This window comes from Sus scrofa, chromosome 13 (genome assembly GCF_054392235.1).
Source record: "Sus scrofa isolate SSC_HxYL_T2T_F1_AM1 chromosome 13, Sscrofa_HxYL_maternal_Yorkshire_Landrace_v2.0, whole genome shotgun sequence".
In the NCBI taxonomy this organism is placed as follows: Eukaryota; Metazoa; Chordata; class Mammalia; order Artiodactyla; family Suidae; genus Sus; species Sus scrofa.
In genome coordinates this window covers 16,229,412-16,251,329 of record NC_139395.1, presented here as the reverse complement: position 1 = coordinate 16,251,329, position 21,918 = coordinate 16,229,412, and the positions used below count along the sequence as shown (strand labels likewise).

General features: G+C 37.6%; 1 protein-coding gene across 5 annotated transcripts in view; it reads left to right on the top strand.

The window, feature by feature from the left end:
- The window catches only part of ATP2C1 (ATPase secretory pathway Ca2+ transporting 1), a 151,970-nt gene that overhangs the window by 95,148 nt on the left and 34,904 nt on the right, over positions 1 to 21,918 (top strand). For all 5 annotated transcript variants that reach the window (XM_084991769.1, XM_084991772.1, XM_013990075.3 and 2 more), the window contains 4 exons: positions 4,080 to 4,235; positions 5,863 to 5,931; positions 7,437 to 7,512; positions 10,461 to 10,527. In XM_084991769.1, coding sequence (XP_084847895.1) covers positions 4,080 to 4,235; positions 5,863 to 5,931; positions 7,437 to 7,512; positions 10,461 to 10,527 — 368 coding nt within the window. The remainder of the gene's footprint in view (positions 1 to 4,079; positions 4,236 to 5,862; positions 5,932 to 7,436; positions 7,513 to 10,460; positions 10,528 to 21,918) is intronic.

Below are 21,918 nucleotides of genomic sequence, written 5' to 3'. Positions count from 1 at the left end.
TACAGCTCATGGCAACAACGGATCCTTAACCCACTGATCGAGGCCAGAGATCGAACCCGCTTCCTCGTTGATGCCAGTTGGGTTTGTTAACTGCTGAACCATGATGGACACTCCAAATTATTGCCTTTAAATTATGGGCAACTTGATTAGGTTGACTTAGAGTCTTATGTCAGAGTGTGCAAACATTTACCATGGGATAAAATTCATGTAGCCTTTTCAATAATTTATAATGGTTAGTTGGACTTTGATTAGATATTAATAAGCTAGAGCTCATGAAGAGTTTTAATTATATTTTCCTTCATTTGAATAAACAGTAAGAGGACTCTCACTATATAAGAACATAAGTAAGAAATTGTATCATGATTAGGTAGCTGGAGACAAATAATTTGCAAGATTCATTTCTGGGGAAAGAAATCGATTTCTGATGTCTTTTTAATTCTAGACTAGAGGTGATTAACCTAACAGCATACAGTGTACCAAGATGTTCATTAGTTTAAGAACTTATTTGTAGCTCCCAGTTGTACCATATTAACTAAGTTTTTTAAGCACTTTTTGCTTTTCAGAAAACCTGTGTGACTTTGGCATTTACCTTCTTTTTGCCAAATGTTTCGTGGGAATAATTCTGTGAATTTTTTTCAACCATTTTAAATCTGTAATTGTTAAATATTCAGATTGTGGATTATGTGTGCATCGTTTTTTTTTTTTTTTTTAGGCTCATGGCATATGGAAGTTCCCAGGCTAGGGGTGGAATCGGGGCTGCAGCTGCTGGCCTATACTATAGCCACAGCAACACCAGATCTGAGCCACATCTTCGACCTACACTGCAACTCCGGACAATGCTAGATCCTTAATCCACTGAATGGGGCCAGGGATCAAACCCACACCCTCATGAATACTAGTTGGGTTCATTACCACTGAGCCACAACGGGAACTCCTCATGCTGCATCCTGATTCTTATTTATATTCTGCCTTTTGAACTGTGTTGTGTCTTATTTACACCTCCGCCATAATGCCTGAAGAAAAATGAAGAAGTGAAACATAATGTTTCTCTATTAACAGCTTGTCTGAAGATTTTATGTTTAAACTTGGCTGATTCTTTGATTTCATCTTATCCTATCTTTCTCTCATGAATACAATGAATCAATGATTTGAATATCTTTCTTCTCAGATGAATTAAATTCTGACATTGTTAAACCGTAATAAATTAGGCTTGCCTATCGTATTAAGTACTACCCTTCTTAGAATTGACTTCCCCTCACTCCCTCAAAACTGCTTCCTGTGAAAACTTGCAGTCACCCGAAGAGAAACTAACTTGTATCTTAGATATATTCTTGTTCAAGAGATAGTTGAGATCTTTTCTACATTGTATGATTTAGACAGATTACACTGATTATATGTTAATAATTTTAAGTTTTACAAATTTATAATTACATAGAAAAAAGATAAAAAAGAAAAAAAAGATAAAAAAAAGATAAAGCCCTCTTTTATTCCACGTTAGATTGTATACTAAGGGCTGATTGCTGTTGTACAAAAAAATAACATGCCTCTTTTCTGTAGAAAAACCTGATTTGAATAAAAATTCTTATTCTCTTAAATGGTTATTGGATGGCTAAGGCTGACACTGGAGAACTGGGTCCCTGACAGAGCCAATAAAACTATGCTTTCCCTCTTTTTAAAAAGTCAGATTTTAAAAAATATTCCTTGTCCCTGTAGACAGCCTCTTAATGTTAGGATTTATCCATGTTTCAGATTTACGTTTAAAGTAAAAAGTCATCATTGGGAAAATATAAATTTCACCTTTCTTACAGAAAAAGGAGTTTTATAGATGTATACAAGTTTTTGTCTGTTTTTATGTATTAGCAGGTCATTTTTCTAATTAAGAGCTCAAAATCACAAGCAGTTCTGATTTTTGTAAAAAGCATTAAAGAGGAGCTTGCTAAGCAAAAATAAACTTTTGTTGACTTGTGTAATTCAGAAAAATAAGGGTTGTTTTGATTACATTTAGGTTTCATCTCCATAGCTTACTAGCTGTGTGGTGTTGGGGGTTGAGTCAGTTAACCTTTTAACATGTCTGTAAAATAGGAATGCTAATACCAGTACCATGTTACTGGAGTTGCTAGTAGCTAAGTAGCTGTTAGTAGACAACTTAATATGGGTATGTAGCATAGTGCGTAGCAGGTGGTGAGCAGTCAAGTGTCAAATGATTGTTTGTAGTACTGGCATCTACTTTGAAGAGAGACCTAACTTTTCTTTGTAATAAATGTGTTAGTGTAAAAAATTATAGTCCTAAGATTAATTTGGGAAGAAAAGTCAAATACATATGTTCTTGTAATAAAAAAAATTTCTATTGCCTTTGAATGTGGCAGTTTTTTTATTTTTATTTTTTTTTACTTTTTTTGGTCTTTTTTGTCTTTTTAGGGCCACTCCCACGGCATATGGAGGTTCCCAGGCTAGGGGTTGAATCAGAGCTTGTAGCCACTGGCTACGCCATAGCCACAGCAATACCAGATCAGAGCCGAGTCTGCGACCTACACCACAGCTCACAGCAATGCTGGATCCTTGACCTACTGAGCAAGGCTAGGGATCAAACCTGTGTCCTTATGGATGCTAGTCAGATTCGTTTCCACTGAGCCACAACAGGAACTCCAGGTTTTTGTTTTTTTTTTTTTAAGTCTTTATTTGGATTGATGTAATGAACCTAAGTTTACCTGGCTTGTCTTTGCATATATAATTATTTAAAATGGGGGGCCTTTTAAAAACTAAAGGACTATTGATCTGCATTTTAAGGAATACTTTTTCTAAGCCTGTTTTGATACTAAAATCTATCACATTTACGTGGTAATAAACTTTCTGTGTTTTTAGAAATACTTTTTATAAGCCTGTTTTGATACTAAAAATCTATCACATTTGTAGTACTAAACTTTCAGGAAATGCTAACACAGTTTGGCCTCTGTGGAAGTTGTGTATGATATAATTTATTTTTATTCTGAACATTTTTGAGCATCATCATCTGATGTTGGGAACTTTTGATTATATCTGTAATATTATGTGTCTGCCTAGCACAGGAATACACCAAGCATGCCCTTGTTCCTATGGGCTTTGTCCTTTTACTTCCTTTGCCTGGAAGTCTTCCTCCCTGATTGTGGCCCAGCATATCAGCCAAAGGCTCTGCAGAAGGGTCATTTGCTTTTGAGAGATATTCTCTCTCTAAAATGTGTCTGTTCTTTTGCAATCCCCCCCCACCATCAGGCGTTCTATTTTATGCCCTTGTTTATTTTTTCAGGTCACTTTCCCATTAGAATTAAAAACTGAAGGCAGAAACTTTTGATTCCCACTATGTGTTATATAGTACAGGACCTGGCACGTTATATGCATTAATAGATACTTTTAAAGTGAATGAATCGATGGTATTGATCAAATCAAAACAATTTTATTATGTAGATGGAGAGATAGAATCCATGAACTCTATTTTTAATAATTATTTTCTATGAGTTTTCTTTAAGGTATTTATGCTCATAACAAAACCATTTGGAGTTCCCATCGTGGCTCAGTGGTTAAGGAACCTGACTAGTAACCATGAGGTTGCGGGTTTGATCCCTGGCCTTGCTCAGTGGGTTAAGGATCCGGCGTTGCCGTGATCTGTGGCGTAGGTCGCAGACACGGCTTGGATCCCACGTTGCTGTGGCTGTGGCTGTGGCTAGACTGGAGGCTACAGCACTGATTCGACCCCTGGCCTGGGAACCTCCCATATGCTGCGGGTGTGGCCCTGAAAAGACAGAAGACCAAAAAAAAAAATTAAATTAAAAAATGAACCATTTAAAAAAATGAGATTTATTACCCCTACCCCCCACAATGTGTCTACTTCACGTGTCAGATTTTGTTGACTTAGTTTCATTTTTAAATATGATTGTACTTACTCTGGCCTGTTGTCTTAAAGTAATGGATATGATAAAAGATTTGAGTAATTGCTAGAAGGCAGGATATTTGTGGAAGAAGCGACAGTTACAAACTCCTTACATGTTAGGTATAGCAGAAAGTCTTCAAATTGAACTGAAATGGAATGCTTTATGTTCCCCAAGGCTGTGGACCTTTCCGTTGATGAGTCCAGCTTAACAGGAGAAACAACACCGTGTTCTAAGGTGACAGCTCCTCAGCCAGCTGCAACTAATGGAGATCTTGCCTCAAGAAGTAACATTGCCTTCATGGGAACATTGGTCAGATGTGGCAAAGCAAAAGTATGTTTTCTTTCTCGTTTTGAAGATAGCACGTTCTTCGTTTTCAACTATTTTTTCAGTTCTTTTGGGGCTAGTTTTATGTGGCTATTTTAAAAATATATGACTCACATATATGACATAAGAGTACAGACTTGTGGTTGCTGAGGGGGAAGGAAGAGGACTGGGTGTTTGGGGCTAGTAGATGAAAACTATTACATTTAGATTGGATAAGCAGTGAGGTCCTACTGTACAGTACAGGGAATTATATCCAATCTCCTGGGATAGACCATGATGGAAAATAATATTTATTTTAATTTAATTAATTAATTTATTTAAGCTATGTTGGGTTTTTTTTTTTTTTAATTTTATTTTTTTTAATTATTTTTATTTTGCTCCATTCTCTTACCCATCTAACACTCTGATCATGTAGTTCATATAATGGAAGGCCAGTATGTTTTTGTTTTTGTTTTGTTTTTTGTGTGGTTTTTTTTTTTTTTTTTTGTCTTTTTGCCATTTCTTGGACTGCTCCCACGGCATATGGAGTTTCCCAGGCTAGGGGTCGAATCGGAGCTGTAGGCCACCGGCCTACGCCGGAGCCACAGCAATTCAGGATCCGAGCCGTGTCTGCGACCTACACCACAGCTCACAGCAACACCGGATCGTTAACCCACTGAGCAAGGGCAGGGATCAAACCCGCAACCTCATAGTTCCTAGTCGGATTTGTTAACCACTGCACCATGACAGGAACTCCGGAAAATAATATTTTAAAAAAGAATGCATATCTATGTAAAAAAAAAGTCACCATTGTAAAAAAAAAAGAAAAAAAAAAACATGATGAAGAAATGACAGAATTGTACCTAATCTTTGCAGATCTTTGTGAGACTAAGGAAAAGCCATTTCCCTGAGGTATAATATGTCTGTAATCCCCAGTATCTGTTCTTTTGTTTGTTTGTTTGTTTAATGGCCGCATGAGCAACATACGGAATTTCCCAGGCCAGGTGTTGAATCCAAGCCACACCAAGGCTGTAGCAGTGGTGGATCCTTTAACCCACTCTGCTGGGCCAGGGATCAAACACGTGCCTCCATAGAGACCTGAGCCACTACAGTTGGATTCTTGACCCACTGCACCACAGTGGGAACTCCCTGTTCTTTTTTTTTTTTTTCCAGATAGAAACAATGGCTTGTGGATATATTCCCTACTGGTTAAATGAGATTTTAATTTAGTTGTGGTCCTGGCTATAATATTCTGACTACATATCACTCACCTACTGTTTGATTGTAAATATTTAATTTCTTGAATTCTAATATTACTCAAATATAAGGGGCATCATTCAGTAGCATTTGGGGGGGAAGAACTACCTTAAATTTCTCTGTTGAGTATAAGACCGATTCAAGTTTTAAAAATAGTAATATAGGCAATGGGCTTCAGAATTGAGTCAGTAATAAGCTTAATGAGATCTTTGTTTTCAAGGTTTGTGTCATAAATACTAATGATCTATGGTTAATATCAGAAATAAATTTGCTAAGGGAACCTTGGAAACATATGTCAGACATGTTGACTATGGACAACTTTAGAGAAGGGGAATGGGAGGGGGTTGAGAGGTGATTCCATCTAAACATAAATGTGTTTTCTTATTTTTCCCTTTAGGGTATTGTCATTGGAACAGGAGAAAATTCTGAATTTGGAGAAGTTTTTAAAATGATGCAAGCAGAAGAAGTGAGTATTTGGATTTTTACTGATGTCTTAGTATCAAATTGAAATTCTCCATTGTAAGTAGAGGAAAAAGAATATTGATGGGTTATTTTATGTACTATTAAAAGTAATACTTTATTCAGAATATCACTCAATTGTTTGTGGTTAGAAATGTAATTGGAGGAGTTCCCATTGTGGCCCAAAGTAGCGAACCCGGTTAGTATCCATGAGGATGCGGTTTTGATCCCTAGTCCTTCTCCGTGGGTTGAGGATTCAGTGTTACTATGAACTGTGGTGTAGGTTGCAGACACAGCTCAGATCTGGCTTTGCTGTGGCTGTGGTGTAGGCCAGCACTGCAGCTCTGATTCAACCCCTAGCCTGGGAACTTCATATGCTGCGGGTGTGGCCCTAAAGCAAAACAAAACAAACAAAGAAAACAAAAACAAAAATGTAATTGGAAAGCCCAGGAGTTCCCATTGTGGTTCAGTGGGTTAAGAACCTTACATAGTGTACGTGAGGATGTGGGTTCAATCCCTGGCCTTGCTCAGTGGGTGAAGGATCCGGTGTTGCTGCAAGCTGTGGTGTAGGTCACAGATGTAGTTGCAGCTCTGATCCATTGTTGCTGTGGCTGTGGTGTAGGTGGGCAGCTGCAGCTCCGATTTGACCCCTAGCCTGGGAACTTCCAAGTGCTGCAGGTGTGGCCCTAAAAAAGAAAAAGAAAAAAAAAAAGCCTGTAATTAGAAGGACCTGAATTAATGTTGTTTAATATTCTAAAACATTCTGATATTTATTCATTGTTCATAGGTGATGAAGTTTTTATAGCCAGTTGTTTATAGGGCTTATTCTTTTTAGAAATTAGCTTAGCTTAAAGATTACTAAATAGTATACTTGTACTGTAGAACCTATCTTCTACCAAAATTCTTAACTTTACATAATCCCAATTATCTGGAGAAAAAAGACTACGAAGTGAAATAACTTGGAAGATATCCTTATTTAAGGATGTTGAAGATTACTTCTCTCAGTTAAAATACCTTCTTATATATAAAAAGAAGTTTCATTCTACAAATGTCATATTCTCCCCAAATCACCTGAATTTCTCAGGTAGCCTGCCAAGACTCCAGTGTGTGATGCAGTATATAAAACCACCCCAAGCTCAGCAGTGCAGGGATCACCGGAGATGAAGGAGCCAAAAGATGAAGGGATAAAAAGACTTGTGTTACAAGTAGCATGCCTGTGGATCTAGAGAGGGGAAAGATTGGCAACTCAACGGGCAGCTGATAGGGAGAATAGTTTTTTTCCTCGGAGGGTCATAGAGAACAGTCTTTTGAAGTGAATGGGCTTTTAAAAGTCTAGACCTCCCCGTTTCCTCCATGAAGGAGCTGATATTTCCTCCCAAGGGAGAGTTGTATATGTTATGGGTGTGTTAAGCATGAGAGTGTGTGTGTCAGGCACTTAGCAAAGTCCCTGACACCTAGGAAAGCTTACTAAATTTAGGTAATTGTGGTGACACTCTTCTCCAATTTGTCAAGGCGCCAAAAACCCCTCTGCAGAAGAGCATGGACCTCTTAGGAAAACAACTTTCCTTTTACTCCTTTGGTATAATAGGTAAGAGAAGAGTGAGTATGTGTATCTCATATATTTACTGAGGTTTTCTTTTTTGAGTGGGAAGGGGAAGTTAGAGACATACATACATAAATCATTCATTTATTAGGTTTCCTACTACTTTTTTAAAAATTATAAAGCTAATGCCCAGCCATTGTCCTTTTCTACAAAGATAAAATAGAACTCTGTAATTTATATGATCAAAGAGCATTTCTGTAAGCACTTTGGTATTTTGTCTTTTTAGTCTTTAACAAAATGTGGTGCTGTTGTGTTAATGACTACTTTCCTTTTTTTTGTTTCATATATCCTATCATAAACATCTTGTCATTAAATAGATGCTCACCTAATACAAATTTAAAGGTTGTATAATATTCCATTGTATGAATATAAGTGTGTATGCATATATAAAAGGTCAGTACTCTTAGACGTTTTGTAGATTTTTAAACTTTTTAAAAATTATCGTTAAGTAGGAGTTCCAGTTATGGCTCAGCGGAAACGAATCTGACTGATACTCATGAGGATGCAGGTTTAATCTCTGGCCTCACTCAGTGGCTTAAGGGTCTGGCATTGCTGTGGTGCAGGTCACAGCTGCAGCTCGGATCTGGCATTGCTTGTGGCTGCATTGTAGGCCAGTCGCTACAGCTCTGATGGGACCCCTAGCCTGGGAGCCTACATATGCCGCAAGTGCAGCCCTAAAAAGACCAAAAAAAAGAAACAATGATCTAAGTGATTCTTCAGTGCAGATATCTTCTAAACACCTCTCATTTCGAAGAGTATCTGTGACTGTAAAATTTTTGGTGTTTCTAAAGGCTTTTGTTTCATATTGCCAATACCCTCCAACAGTTTGGTACAATGGACTTGCCAGCTTTTTTTGGTCATTAACTTAGCAGGTGAAGAAAAGACTTTATTTCAAAATTCGTTATAAGAAAAACTTTGTTACATGTGTGTTAGTCTTTCTTACTTTATTTTATGACCACCAGTCTGTTTCCTCTTTTCTAGTGGTTTAAGGCTTAGATTGGTCACAGCTCTTCATATATTTAGGATATCAGTCCTTTTGTTGTTTAAGTGACAAGTAGTTTTTTTCTCTTGACTTTTAAATTGCTTTTGAGGGCTGTATAATAAACTAGGCCGGGAGGAGGGAAATGTATGTGATGAAACAGTCTGTTGCCTGAGGTTCTGATTATACCCTTCTGTTGGTAATACCTGCAAATTTCTGTGTTCTGTTCGTGAAGGGTTTCCCACCTCCATGTGGTAAAATGTGTATGTTTATATTTATTTAAACATCACTTTGCTACTTTAGTTTTTACTTTTGACACTTAATTTTACTATTTTATTTAGAATTTATTTTAATACAAGGTGTACAATAGAGTTAATGCTTTTTCACTCAAAAGTTAGCTATCCCATTACCCTCAATTCTAGTCCATTCTTTATTCACTGAGTTGAAATGACATCTTATCATAACATTTAAACTTTTACATCAGGTTTGGAGTCTTTTCTCTCTTTATTTAATTCTTCTATTATGTTATTATAATTTTTCTTGCTAGCTTTTAAAATAATAGTGCAATTTTAAGCAACATTTCTGCTGTGTAAATTCTGTGAAATAATTCCTTAAATTTTAATACTGTTGATCTATTTCTCGTCCTAAATATGAAGTGGAAACTAGGAGGATATTCATTTCCTTTTGTTTAAATGGTGTGTATGTTATAGCTCCCTTCATTTAATTATTGCCATTTATTTTTCAGAATTTGTAGTGAGTTTGATAAATTGAAGGGCAATTATCAAACTAAATCTTTCTGGTTTATATTAAGATTATACCATGAGACCTCTTCAAATTTAGTGATAAAAATTTTCAACTTTATGATTACCTGGTTTTAATACAATGAGCTGGACATAGTTTTTTCTTGTTAGTGTATAGTATATGGAATAGAAGAAGAATCAAGACCAAAATATCTGGGGTCAGCAGACTTCTTTTGGCAAAGGGCAAGATATTAAAGATTTTAGCTTTGAGTCCATGTAGTCTCTCTTGGAAATACTCAGCTCTGCATCAACACAAAGGCAACCACAGACAATATACAAACAGCTGGGTGTGGCTGTGTTCCAACAATTTACAAAAACACATAGGAGGGCCATAGATTGTAGTTTGCTTGACCATGGTGTAATTCATTGGACATAATTTCTTTCATCAGGATAGTTTTTTGGGATGGAATCCAAGAGGGTCACAATCTAGATCATTATTTTGTAGTTGTAGAAAGATGAAGGAAAATTCACTTTAAATGTCCATTTTGATCTAGAACACAAACTTGAAGTTGCTTTATTTTATTAAAACCCTGATGATTCTCTTTATTTCCTCATAGAACCAGTGATGCATCTCTTGCCCCCCATCTTCTTTTCAAAGATAAAGATTAAAGCAGAGTAAAGAAATCCATTGTTTGGTTTATTTAATTGGTTTTTAACTTTTAAATGCCATAAAGGTAGTGATTTTTAAATGTCAGTTACAATTTTACTTGTCGTCCAATGGATACATCATTCTTTGAGCCAGGTCCCTAAGTACTCCTAAGTTTGCGGTACACACTTAATGTACAGTGTCTGGATATTGAGTTATGAAAAATAAAGTTCCAAGGTTTGTTTTTGCAAACCTGATAATAGAAAACTGGTATGTATATGCTGCCTTCTTTTTTTAACCCCCATTGAATGAAAATACTGGTAGTGTTTTCTTATACTGCATTACTTTAAAGGATGAATGGCAGCAGTGGCAACAAACTGTGTGTCCATGGATGCATACTCAGCTTTAACCTTAAGACTAACTTTAATCTCCCCTGCTGCTTGATGGCTTTGTAAAATCTTGTAATTGTGATGTAATAAGCTCGACCTTTTATATCGGGGGACTTTTGCTGCCTTCAGCTTCCTTTCCCTTCTATGCTCAGGTGATTTACTGTTTGATTTTGTTACAGGTGTCATCATGTTGGTTGGCTGGTTACTAGGAAAAGATATCCTGGAGATGTTTACTATTAGTGTAAGGTAAGTTCTGATAGCTAGTTTCTATTTTGAAGTCTCCTTTGCCTCTCTTGTTTCTTTGATAAGCATGACTTATGTTGCATTATGCGGGTATTATGTTAGCACATAAGAGTGTATTATCTTTATTTAAATAGTTCAGGATTTTTATGTTGAAATGAACTCTAGGACAGTGAAAATCTATGTACATGTAGTGGAGAAACCCCACACTGCATGCATGATGTTATCAACCCAATACCACATTTTTATATTTACATAGACAATTAAGGATTGTCACACTGAAAATTAGCAGCATGAAAAAGAAAGACCGTGATGTAGAAACTGAATAATCAATCTCAGAGGAAAACGAAAAAGGGCAAGGATAGAAGAAAAAAATAAACAGAAAGTGTATTTTCAGAGGTTTGTGAAGAAACTGTGTTCATGATAGACAAATTGCTGTACAAAAGTATCACAGACCCCCCCCCCCAAGAAATTTTTTAAAATTATGATTGCTGAAATTAAAAATTCAATTTGGGAGTTCCTACTGTGGCTCAGAAGTAAGGAACCCAACTAGGATCCATGAGGATGCAGGTTTGGTCCTTGGCCTTGCTCAGTGGGTAAAGGATCTGGTGCTGCTGCAAGCTATGGTGTAGGTTGCAGACATGACTCAGATCTGGCATTGTTGTTGCTGTGGCTGTGGCATAGGCCAGCAGCAGTAGCTCTAATTCAACCCCTAGCCTGTGAACTTCCATATGCCACAGGTACAGCCCTAAAAAAAAAGGAGGGGGGCAAATTAAAAAAAAAAAATCAATCGTAAGAGTTCCCACTGTGGTGCAATATAATCAGTGGTGTCTCTGCAGTGCCAGGATGCAGGTTTGATCCCTGACCCACCGTGGTGGGCTAAATGATCCATTGTAGGAACATTTAACCTGGTGCAGCTGCGGCTTGGACCTGATCCCTGACCTGGGAATTCCATTATGCCATTGGGTGTCCAAAAAAGAAAAAAAAAATTCAATTCAAGGGCTATAATATAAAGTTGAAGTGGTCTCCCCCCAAAATAGAGTAAAAAGTCCGAAGCAGATAATGAGATAAAATTGACAAAGAGAATAATTAAATAAATGTTATATCTAAGTAATAGGAGTTTTAAAAAGAGGTAAGAAGAAAGTGTATAAAAAATGAAGCATGCTTTCTCCATCTGAAGCAAGACATGCATCTTTATAGATTTAAAAATATTCTCTAGATGCCAAGTAGGACAAAAAAAAGCTCCAACCTAGATACATCAAGAAACTAAAGAAAACAGGTTGGGTTGTCTATAGAGGGAGGATAATTACATTGATATCATATTTCTCATTAACAACTGCAATATCCACCACAGGATCTTTTTAGGCTCTACTAAGATTTCAACTCAGCAGTTCCCGTTGTGGCGCAGTGGTTAACGAATCCGACTAGGAACCATGGGATTGAGGGTTCGGTCCCTGGCCTTGCTCAGTGGGTTAAGGATCCGGCGTTGCCGTGAGCTGTGGTGTAGGTTGCAGATGCGGCTCGGATCCCGCATTGCTGTGGCTCTGGTGTAGGCCGGGGGCTACAGCTCCGATTGGACCCCTGGCCTGGGAACCTCCAGATGCCACTGGAGCAGCCCAAGAAATAGCAAAAAGATAAAAAAATAAAAGAAAGATTTCAACTCAAAATACTTTCATAGGTCATACCTGGTACCTGTGCCCTGAGCACTTGGGCAACTTCAGGCATCCCTCTTCTGAGAGAGTTCTTGGAGTAGTCTGTGCAGTAGTTCACTGAGGTACAAGCAGATGAGATGACCATGTAAGGGCAGGGGATGTCCTGGGTTAAAATGTCTCATATTCAGCAGGAGCCAACATCTCTGGAAACACACTTTCTAGGATGCCTGCAAGAAACATGACCAGTTATGTGAGTCATCACCTCAGGAAACCCAAAGCTATGGCTTCCTATAAATAATTATAAATCTCCCAGTTCATAGGCAGTTTGTCAGCCAGGATATCTATCCTTTTATCATAAGCAGTGTTGCTTAGTAGCATAGTTGATGTACTCTAGTTATTAAAGGGAACAGCACTAGAGATTTAAACAAATACAGGGAGAAAGGATTTTATTAAACCTTCAAACGTAGCAACATTACATTAGGACAATTAAAGTGTGGCAGGAAAAGATTTTAAATCTGTAAATCTAGGTCTAGCCAAAGTATCAATTCAGGTTATTACAAATGAATAAGTAAGTAATCAGAAAATTTATTCCTTACCTATCTTTGTAGGAATTCCAGCAAAACAAGGGTGAAAGGAAGAGGATCATAGGTAGTATGTAAGAAAAAGTAGAATTTACCTAGTCCTCTAAAGAAAAGAAATTCTGGATGACAACTCTGTAATAGGCCCAGCAAGTAATGGTTCAAATTTTCATATAAAAACCAATAGATTAAAAAAGATGGAATGGAGAACAAGGAATAAATAGGATGAATAAGAAGTTAGAAGATATTTGTGGCATAGATAAGGAGTATGTTTTTACTTTTTAGAGGCTGAAATACAACTTGAACACTTGGCTTAAATATTAAAGAATCCTTGGGTTAAATATGAAATGAGTTTAAAATGGAGCATGAATTTAAGATTTATCCACCATTGGCATATTATATATTGGACATAATTTTTGAGTATTTTTTTGGAGATATTGTGACTATTTGTAAAGATTAACAAATCACAAATCACGACTTTTCACAGTCTTCCAAAGGACCAAACCTTTAAGAATTTTTAAAATAGAATAAAATTCATTCTGTTTTTCAGTTACTGTGTGGGTCTTTTGTACTCTTATAAATGTTAAAATACGTTATGGGGTCTTTGGTGACCTTATTTTTCCTGTGTCTTGAAACATTTTGCTATTTTATTACCCTAGCAATTATTTTAACAATTATTTTCAACTGTGCAAAAATGAGTAAAACAGTAAAGAAAGCAGAAGAATCATTGCTTATAAGGCTAATGTAATAATAAATAAATCATTACTATTCTGTTATCCTTTAATTTTATTATTGTGTTGCCCAAAGTATTACATTATCATTTAAGAAAGTATAAAAGAAATCTTTGAGAGTTCCCATTGTAGCTCAGCAGGTTATGAACCTGACTAATATCTCTGAGAATGTGGGTTCCATCCCTGGCCTCACTCAGTAGTTTAAGGATTTGGCATTGCTTTGAGCTCTGGTGTAGGTCTCAGACATGACTTGGATCCCACCTTGCTATGGCTATGGTGTAGGCTGGCTCTGATTCAACCCCTAGCCTGGCAACTTTCATATACCACAGGTGCTGCCCTGAAAAACAACAAAAAAAGAAATCTTTGTAGTCTTTTTTTTTTTTTTTTTTTGCATTCATTAAAGAAAATTGAATTCAGAAATTTTAATTTTTACCATAATGGCAAAGAATTGACAGATGCATTTTCAGTTATTAGAAAAATCGGGAGATAAATGTGAAGAGAACCATGGGAGGCTCTAATGATGAAGGTGAAATTGAGTCATGTAAACGAAATTTGAACACTGACTCCTCAGATGGTGATAGTGTAGATTTTTTCCAACTCCTGAATTAATGAATGAACAATATATGTTTAAAGGACAAAAAGAGGACAGATACTCTGTTAATCATTTATAGCAAGGAATTCTTCAAGCAGTATTATGTTACACATTGGACTGTCCTGTTTTCAAAAGAGTTGTGAACCATCACCATTTTCAGAAGTGTTGCATTTTGAAGAAACAAATGCAAAAAAACAAAACAAAACAAAACAAAAAAAACAGTTGATAAACCTTCAAACTGTTAGAAATGTCTTTTGAATTTGAAATCACTATTTTATAAGGTAATTATTTTCCAAATTTATTCATGACAGTTGATGAGTTTGTTGAATTCAGAGGGTGTTGTCCATTTCAGATATTTACCCTCAAATCCAGGAATATACTTTAGGATTAAAATTCAAATGCAAATTTCTAATGAAGTTTTTCATAATCCATTTTATTACTATAAATTATTTCTAAAATGATTTTATTTAAATCATTTTAGGGAGTTTCCATCGTGGTTCAGTGGTAACAAACCCAACTACTATCCATGGGGATGCAGGTTCAAGGATCTGGCATTGCCATGAGCTGTGGTATAGGTTGTAGACACGGCTTGGATCCCATGTTACTGTGGGTATGTTGTAGGCTGGCAGCTGATTTGACCCACAGCCTGGGAACTTGCATATTCCCAGGGTGCAGCCCTAAAAAGACAAAAAACAGAACAAAATTGAATTTTGGAGTTCCCATCGTGGTTCAGCAGTTTATGAACCCAGGTACTATCCATGAAGATGCAGGTTTGATCCCTGACCTTGCTCTGTGGGTTAAGGATCCAGCACTGCCATGAGCTGTGGCTCGGATCCTGCGTTACTGCGGCTGGGGTTATAAGCCAGTGGCTATGTGGTGTAGGCTGCAGGCTACAGCTCTGATTGACCCCTAGCCTTGGAACCTCTGTATGCCACGGGTGTGGCCATTAAAAAAAAAAACAAAAAAAACTGGGAAATGGGATTAAGATGGTGGACTAGAAGGCCTGGAGCTCAGCTTCTCTCCTAAAAATAACAACATTTACAACCATATGCTGAGCAGTCTTCAACCAAATGGAACAGAAACTTTCAAAAAGATATCCTACTCCAGAAGACAAAGAGGCCACATCAAGTGGTAGGAGGGGCAATTATGCAATATAAGCAACCCCATACCGCCCAGGTAGGAAGCCTCACAGACTGGAAAGTAACTGTTTCACAGAGACTCATGTATAGGAGTGAGAGTTCTGAACCCCACATCAGACGCCCATGTGTGGGGATCTAGCACTGAGAGAGCCCCCAGAGCATCTGGCATTGATGGCCAGTGGGGCTTGTGCGCTGGAGCTCCATGGGACTGGGGGGAATGGGGACCCCATTTGTAAAAGGCACACACAGACTTTCATGTACACTGGGTCCCAGGGCAAAGCAGTCTCTATATGAATCTGGGTCAAAGCTTACCAGCTTTTGGTGGACCTCCTGGGAAAACAGCAGTGAATGTGGCTTGTGGTGGGGGAAGGACATTGGAAGCAAAGCTCTTGGGAATATTCATCAGTGTGCCTTTGTCTGGAGGTGGCCATTTGGGGAAAATCTGGTAGCACCCATCAGCACTGGGAAGCCCCAGGGCAAACAATTATCCAGGTGATCCCAGCACCACTCATCAGTAAACAGGCTGCTTAAAGACCCCTGCCCCCCCATCTCAAGGCACACAACCACCTCTAATCTCATCTAGACACAAAGTCCCACCCACCAGAGGGATAGGAATCAGCTCCACCTACCAGTGGGCAGGCATCAGTCCCACCCATCAGGAAGCCTACAGCAAGCCTCCTACCAACTTTAGCCACAAGGGGGGAATACAACAGAAGTAACAGAGCCTACAACTCTATTTAATCTGTAAAAAGGTCACCACACCAAAAACCTATAAAAATGAAAAGACAGAGAACTATAACTCAGATGAGGGAGAAAGAAAAACCCCCAGAAAAACAGTGATTAGGAGATTCTCAGCCTCCAGGAAAAAGACTTTAGGTTGTTGATGCTGAAGATGATGCAGGACATTGGGAATAAACTGGAGGTAAAGATGGATAACGTACAGGCAACATTGAGCAAAGAGATAAAAGATATAAAACTTAAGCAAGAAGAGATGCAAAATACAATAACTGAAATAAAAAATTCATTAGAAGCAGCCAACAGCTGAATGCAGGAGGCAGAAGAACGAATAAGTGAGGTGGAGGACAAATCAGTGGAAGTCACAGATGCGAAACGGAACAGAGAAAAAAGATTGAAATCAAGGAATTCCCATCATGGCACAGGGTAAACGAATCCCATGAGGAACCATGAGGTTGCAGGTTTGATCCCTGGTCTCACTCGGGTTAAGGATCCGGCGTTGCCATGAGCTGTGGTGTAGATCACAGACATGGCTTGGATCTGGTGTTGCTGTCGCTCTGGTGTAGGCTGGCAGCAACAGCTCTGATTAGAATTCTGGGACAGTGCTAAACACACCAACATCCGTATTACAGTGGTGCCAGAAGGAGAAGAGAGAGAAAGGGACGGAAAAAATATTCAGAGATAATAGGTGAAAACTTCTCTAACATCGGAAAGGAACCACTCAAATCCAGGAAGTGCAACAAAATAAACCCAGGGAGGAATACCCTGAGACGCATACTAATCAAACTGATGAAAATTAAAGAAAATACTGAAAGCAGCTATGAAAAAGAAACAAATGACACACAAGGGAACCTTGATGAGGTTTTTTGCAGATTTTACAGCAGAAACTGTGCAGGCCAGAAGGGTGTGGCATGATATAATTAACGTGATGAAAGGAAAAAACCTCGGTTAACCAAGATTGCTTTACCCAGCAAGGCCCACATTCAGATTTAAAGGAGAAATCAAAAGCTTCACAGACAAGAAAAAGCTAAGAGAATTCATCAACACTAAACCAGCTTTACAAGAAATACTAAAGGAACTTCTCTAGGGAGAAAAGAAAAGACCTCAACCAGAAGCAAAAATACCGCATATAACAAGGCTCACCACTTTATATAAAGATAAGAAGTCATCCATGCACAGTTATGCCACCAAAATCAGAAATCGTGAGAAGAGGTAGGTACAAATGCAGGACACTGGAGATGCACTTACAATTAAGAGACCTACAACTTAAAATAATCTTGTATATATGTAGACTCTTATATCAAAATTTCAGAGTAACTGCAAACCAAAAATGTACAATTGATAGACAAATAAGAAAAATCAGCTCAAATACAACACCGAAGATAGTCATCAAACCAGAAGAGAAGAGAGCAAGAGAAGAAGGGAAGAAAAAAGAGCAACAAAAGCAAATCCGAAGCAATTAATAAAATGGCAATAAGAACATACATATTAATAATTACCTTAAATGTTAATGAAATAAATGCCCCACCAAAAGACATAGACTGGCTGGATGGATACAAAAACAAGACCCATATATATGCTGTCTTCAAGAGACCGCCTTCATGTCTAGGGACACATACAAATTGAAAGTGAGAGGATGGAAAAAATACTCCATGCAAATGGGAATCAAACCTGGAGTAGCAATACTCCTGTCAGACAAAATAGACTTTAAAATGAAGAATATTTTAAGGGACAAGGAAGGTCACTATCTAATGATCAAAGGATCACTCCAAGAAGAAGATATCACAATTTTAAATATCTGTGCACCCAAGCTAGGTTCAGCACAATATGTAAGGCAACTGCTAACAACCTTGAAAGGACGAATCAACAATGACACAATCATAGTGGGGGATTTTAACACCCCTCTTAAAGCAATGGACTGATCATCCAGACAGAAAATCAATAAGGAAACACAGGTCCTGAATGAAGCATTAGACCAAGTGGACTTAATAATATTTATAGGACATTCCATCAAAAAGCAGCAGAATATACATTCTTCTCAAGTGTATATGGAACATTCTCTAAGATTGATCACATCCTGAGCTACAGATGCAACCTCGGTAATGTTAAGAAGATTGAAGTCATATCAAGCATGTTTTCCAACCGCAATGCTATATGACTGGAAATCAACAACAAGAAAAAACCTGCCCAAAAAAAAGCAAACACGTGGAGAATAAACAACATGCTACTGAACAACCAATGGATCACTGAAGAAATCAAAGAGGAAATGAAAAACTACTTAGAAGCAAATGATAACAAAGATAAAACACTCCAAAACCTATGGGATGCAGCAAAAGCTGTTCTACGAGGAAAGTTTATAGCAATACAAGCCCACCTCAGGAAACAAGAAAAAGCTCAAATAAGCTAACTTTACATCTAAAGCAGCTGGAGAGAGAAGAACAGGCAAGACCTAAAGTTAGTAGAAGGAAAGAAATCATAAAAATCAGAGCAGAAATCAATGAAATAGAAACAAAGAAAACCATGGAAGAGATCAATGAAACAAAAAGCTGGTTCTTTGAAAAGATCAACAAAATTGATAAAGCCTTAGCCAGACTTATCAAGAAAAAGAAAGGGCTCCAATCAATAAAATTAAGAATGAAAAAGTAGTAGTAACAACGGACATCACTGAAATACAAAGGATCGTAGGGGACTACCATATGCAACTGTATGCCAATAAAATGGAAAACCTAAAAGAAATGGACAAATTCTTAGAAAAGTACAATCTTCCAAGTCTAAATCAAGATGAAATAGCAAAGATGAACAGACCAATCACAAGAACTGAAATTGAAACTGTGATTAAAAAAACTCCAGCAAACAAAAGTCCAGGACCAGATGGCTTCACAGGTGAATTCTATCAAACATTTAGAGAAGAGCTAACACCTATCCTTCTGAAAGTATTCCCAAAAAATCGAAAAATGCTGTCTTCAAGAAACCCATTTCGTGTCTAGGGACACATACAAATGGAAAGTGAGAGGATGGAAGAAAATATTCTATGCAAACACGAATCAAGAAACTTGGAGTAGCAATACTCATATCAGACAAAATAGACTTTAAAGGGAGGAAGGGATACTCCCAAACTCATTCTATGAGGCCACCATCACCCTGATACCAAAACCAGACAAAGATACCACAAAAAAAGAAAACTACAGGCCAACTGCATTTGTGAACATCGATGCAAAAATCCTCAACAAAATACTAGCAAACCAAATCCAACAATACATTGAAAGGATTGTACATCATGATCAAGTGGGATTTATCCCAGGGATGCAAGGGTTCTTCAATATCCACAAATCCATCAGTGTGATACACCACATTAACAAACTGAAGAATCAAAACCATATGATCCTCTCAATAGACGCAGAAAAAGCCTTTGACAAAATCCAGCACCCATTTCTGATAAAAACCCTTCAGAAAATGGGCATAGAGGGAACCTACCTTAACGTAATAAAGGCTGTGTATGACTAACCCACACTAACATCATTCTCAGTGGTGAAAACCTGAATGGATTCCCACTGAGATCAGGATATCTGCTCTTGTCACTACCATTCAACATGGTTTGGGAAGTCCTAGCCACAGCAATCAGAGAAGTAAAAGAGATAAAAGGAATCCAAACTGGAAAGGAAGAAGTAAAACTACCACTGCAGATGACATGATACTATACCTAGAGAACCCTAAAGACTACCAGAAAACTGTTAGAACTCATCTATGAATTTGGCAAAGTTGCAGGATACAAAATCAATACACCCAGATTGATGGCATTTCTATATACTAACAATGAAGGAGCAGAAAGAGAAATCAGGGAAGCAATCCCATTTACCATCACATCCAAAAGAATAAAATACATAGGAATAAACCTACCTAAAGAAACAAAAGACCTGTGCTCTGAAAACTATAAAACACTGATGAAAGAAATCAAAGATGACAAAAACAGATGGAAAGACATTCCATGCTCTTGGATGGGAAGAGTCAATATTATCAAAATGACTGTACTACCCAAGGCAACATACAGATTCAATGCAATCCCTATCAAATTACCAAGGACATTTTTCACAGAACTTGAACTATATCTTAAGGTTTGTTTGGAAGCACAACAGACCCAGAATAGCCAAAGACATCCTGAAAAAGAAAAATGGAGGTGGAGGAATCAGGCTCCCTGACTTCATACTCTACTACAAAGCAGGTAATCAAAACCCTATGGTACTGGTACAAAGACAGACATACAGATCAGGGGAACAGGATAGAAACCCAGAACTCAACCCATGCACCTACAGCCAACTAACCTGTGACAAAAGGAGGCAAGAATATGCAATGGAGAAAAGACAACCCCCTCAATAAGTCATGCTGGGAAAACTGGACAGCCACATGGAAAAGAATGAAATTAAAGCACTCCCTAACACCATACACAAAAAGAAACTCCAAATGGATGAAAGACCTAGATATAAGACCAGACACCATAAAACTCTTAGAGGAAAACATAGGCCAAACACTCTCCGACATAAACCACAGCAACATCTCCTCAGATCCACCTCTTAGGGTAATGACAGTAAAAACAAAAACAACAACTGGGACTTAATTATACTTGAAAGTTTCTGCACAGCAAAGGAAACCCTAAACAAAATGAAAAGACAACCCACAGAACGGGAGAACATCTTTGCAAATGAATCGATTGACAGGGTTTAATCTCCAGAATTTATAAACACCTCCTACTGCTCAATACCAAAAAAACAAACAACCCCATCAAAATGGGCAGAAGATCTAAACAGAGGATTCTCCAAAGAAGACACATGGATGGCCAAAAAACACATGAAAAGATGTTCAACATCACTCATTATTAGAGAAATGCAAATCAAAACCACTCTGAGGTACCACCTTACACCAGCCAGCATGGCCATCATCAAAAAGTCTACAAATAAGAAGTGCTGGAGAGGGTGTGGAGAAAAACACACCCTAGTACACTGTGGGTGGGATTGTAAATTGGTGCAACCGCTGTGGAAAAACACTGTGGAGAGTCCTCAGAATATTAAAAATAGAACTCCCATTTGATCCAGCAATCCCACTCAGCAATCCCACTCCTGGGCATCTATTGAGAGACAACCATGACTCGAAAAGATGCATGTATTCCAGTGTTCACTGAAGCACTCTTTTCAATAGCCAAGACCTGGAAACAACCTGAATGTCCATCGACAGAGGAGTGGATCCAGAAGAGGTGGTACATATACACAATGGAATATTACTCTGCCATTAAAAGGAAGGAAATAACGGCATTTTTAGCAACATGGATGGACCTAGAAATTATCATGCTAAGTGAAGTCAGCCATACAATGAGACCCCAACATCAAATGCTTTCACTGACATGTGGAATCTGAAAAAGGACAGACTGAGCTTTGCAGAACAGATACTGACTCCCAGACTTTGAAAAACATAGTTTCCAAAGGAGACAGTTTGGGGGGTCTGGAGATGCGCTGGGGTTGTGGGATGGAAATCCTGTGAAATTGGATTGTGATGATCATTGTACAACTATGTATGTAATATAATCATTCAGTAATAAAATAAAAATTTTTTTTTAAAATTGTGAAGGATCATTTAAAATCATTTATTTATATCTAAATCTGAACAATTTATATTTAAATTATATTTATATCATTTAAAATTATATTTTAAAAAGAAGGAAAAGTTCTGTTGGATCTAGATTGTAAATGATGCCTATTTTTCTGATACGGTAAGGGTTAACGGAGACATAAGTAGAGAGGATTCTATTTTTACTTAGTTGAAAAAAGAGAGGGAGCCATTAATGATATCATATTTTTTGGTTCTTGAGTGTGTACTGTTCAGCCCCTAATACTATAAATGGTATTCATTGCGTTTCAGCCTTTAGAATCAATCTGCAAATGTAGGTTATGGTTATAGAGCAGGATGTAATGATAATCAAGT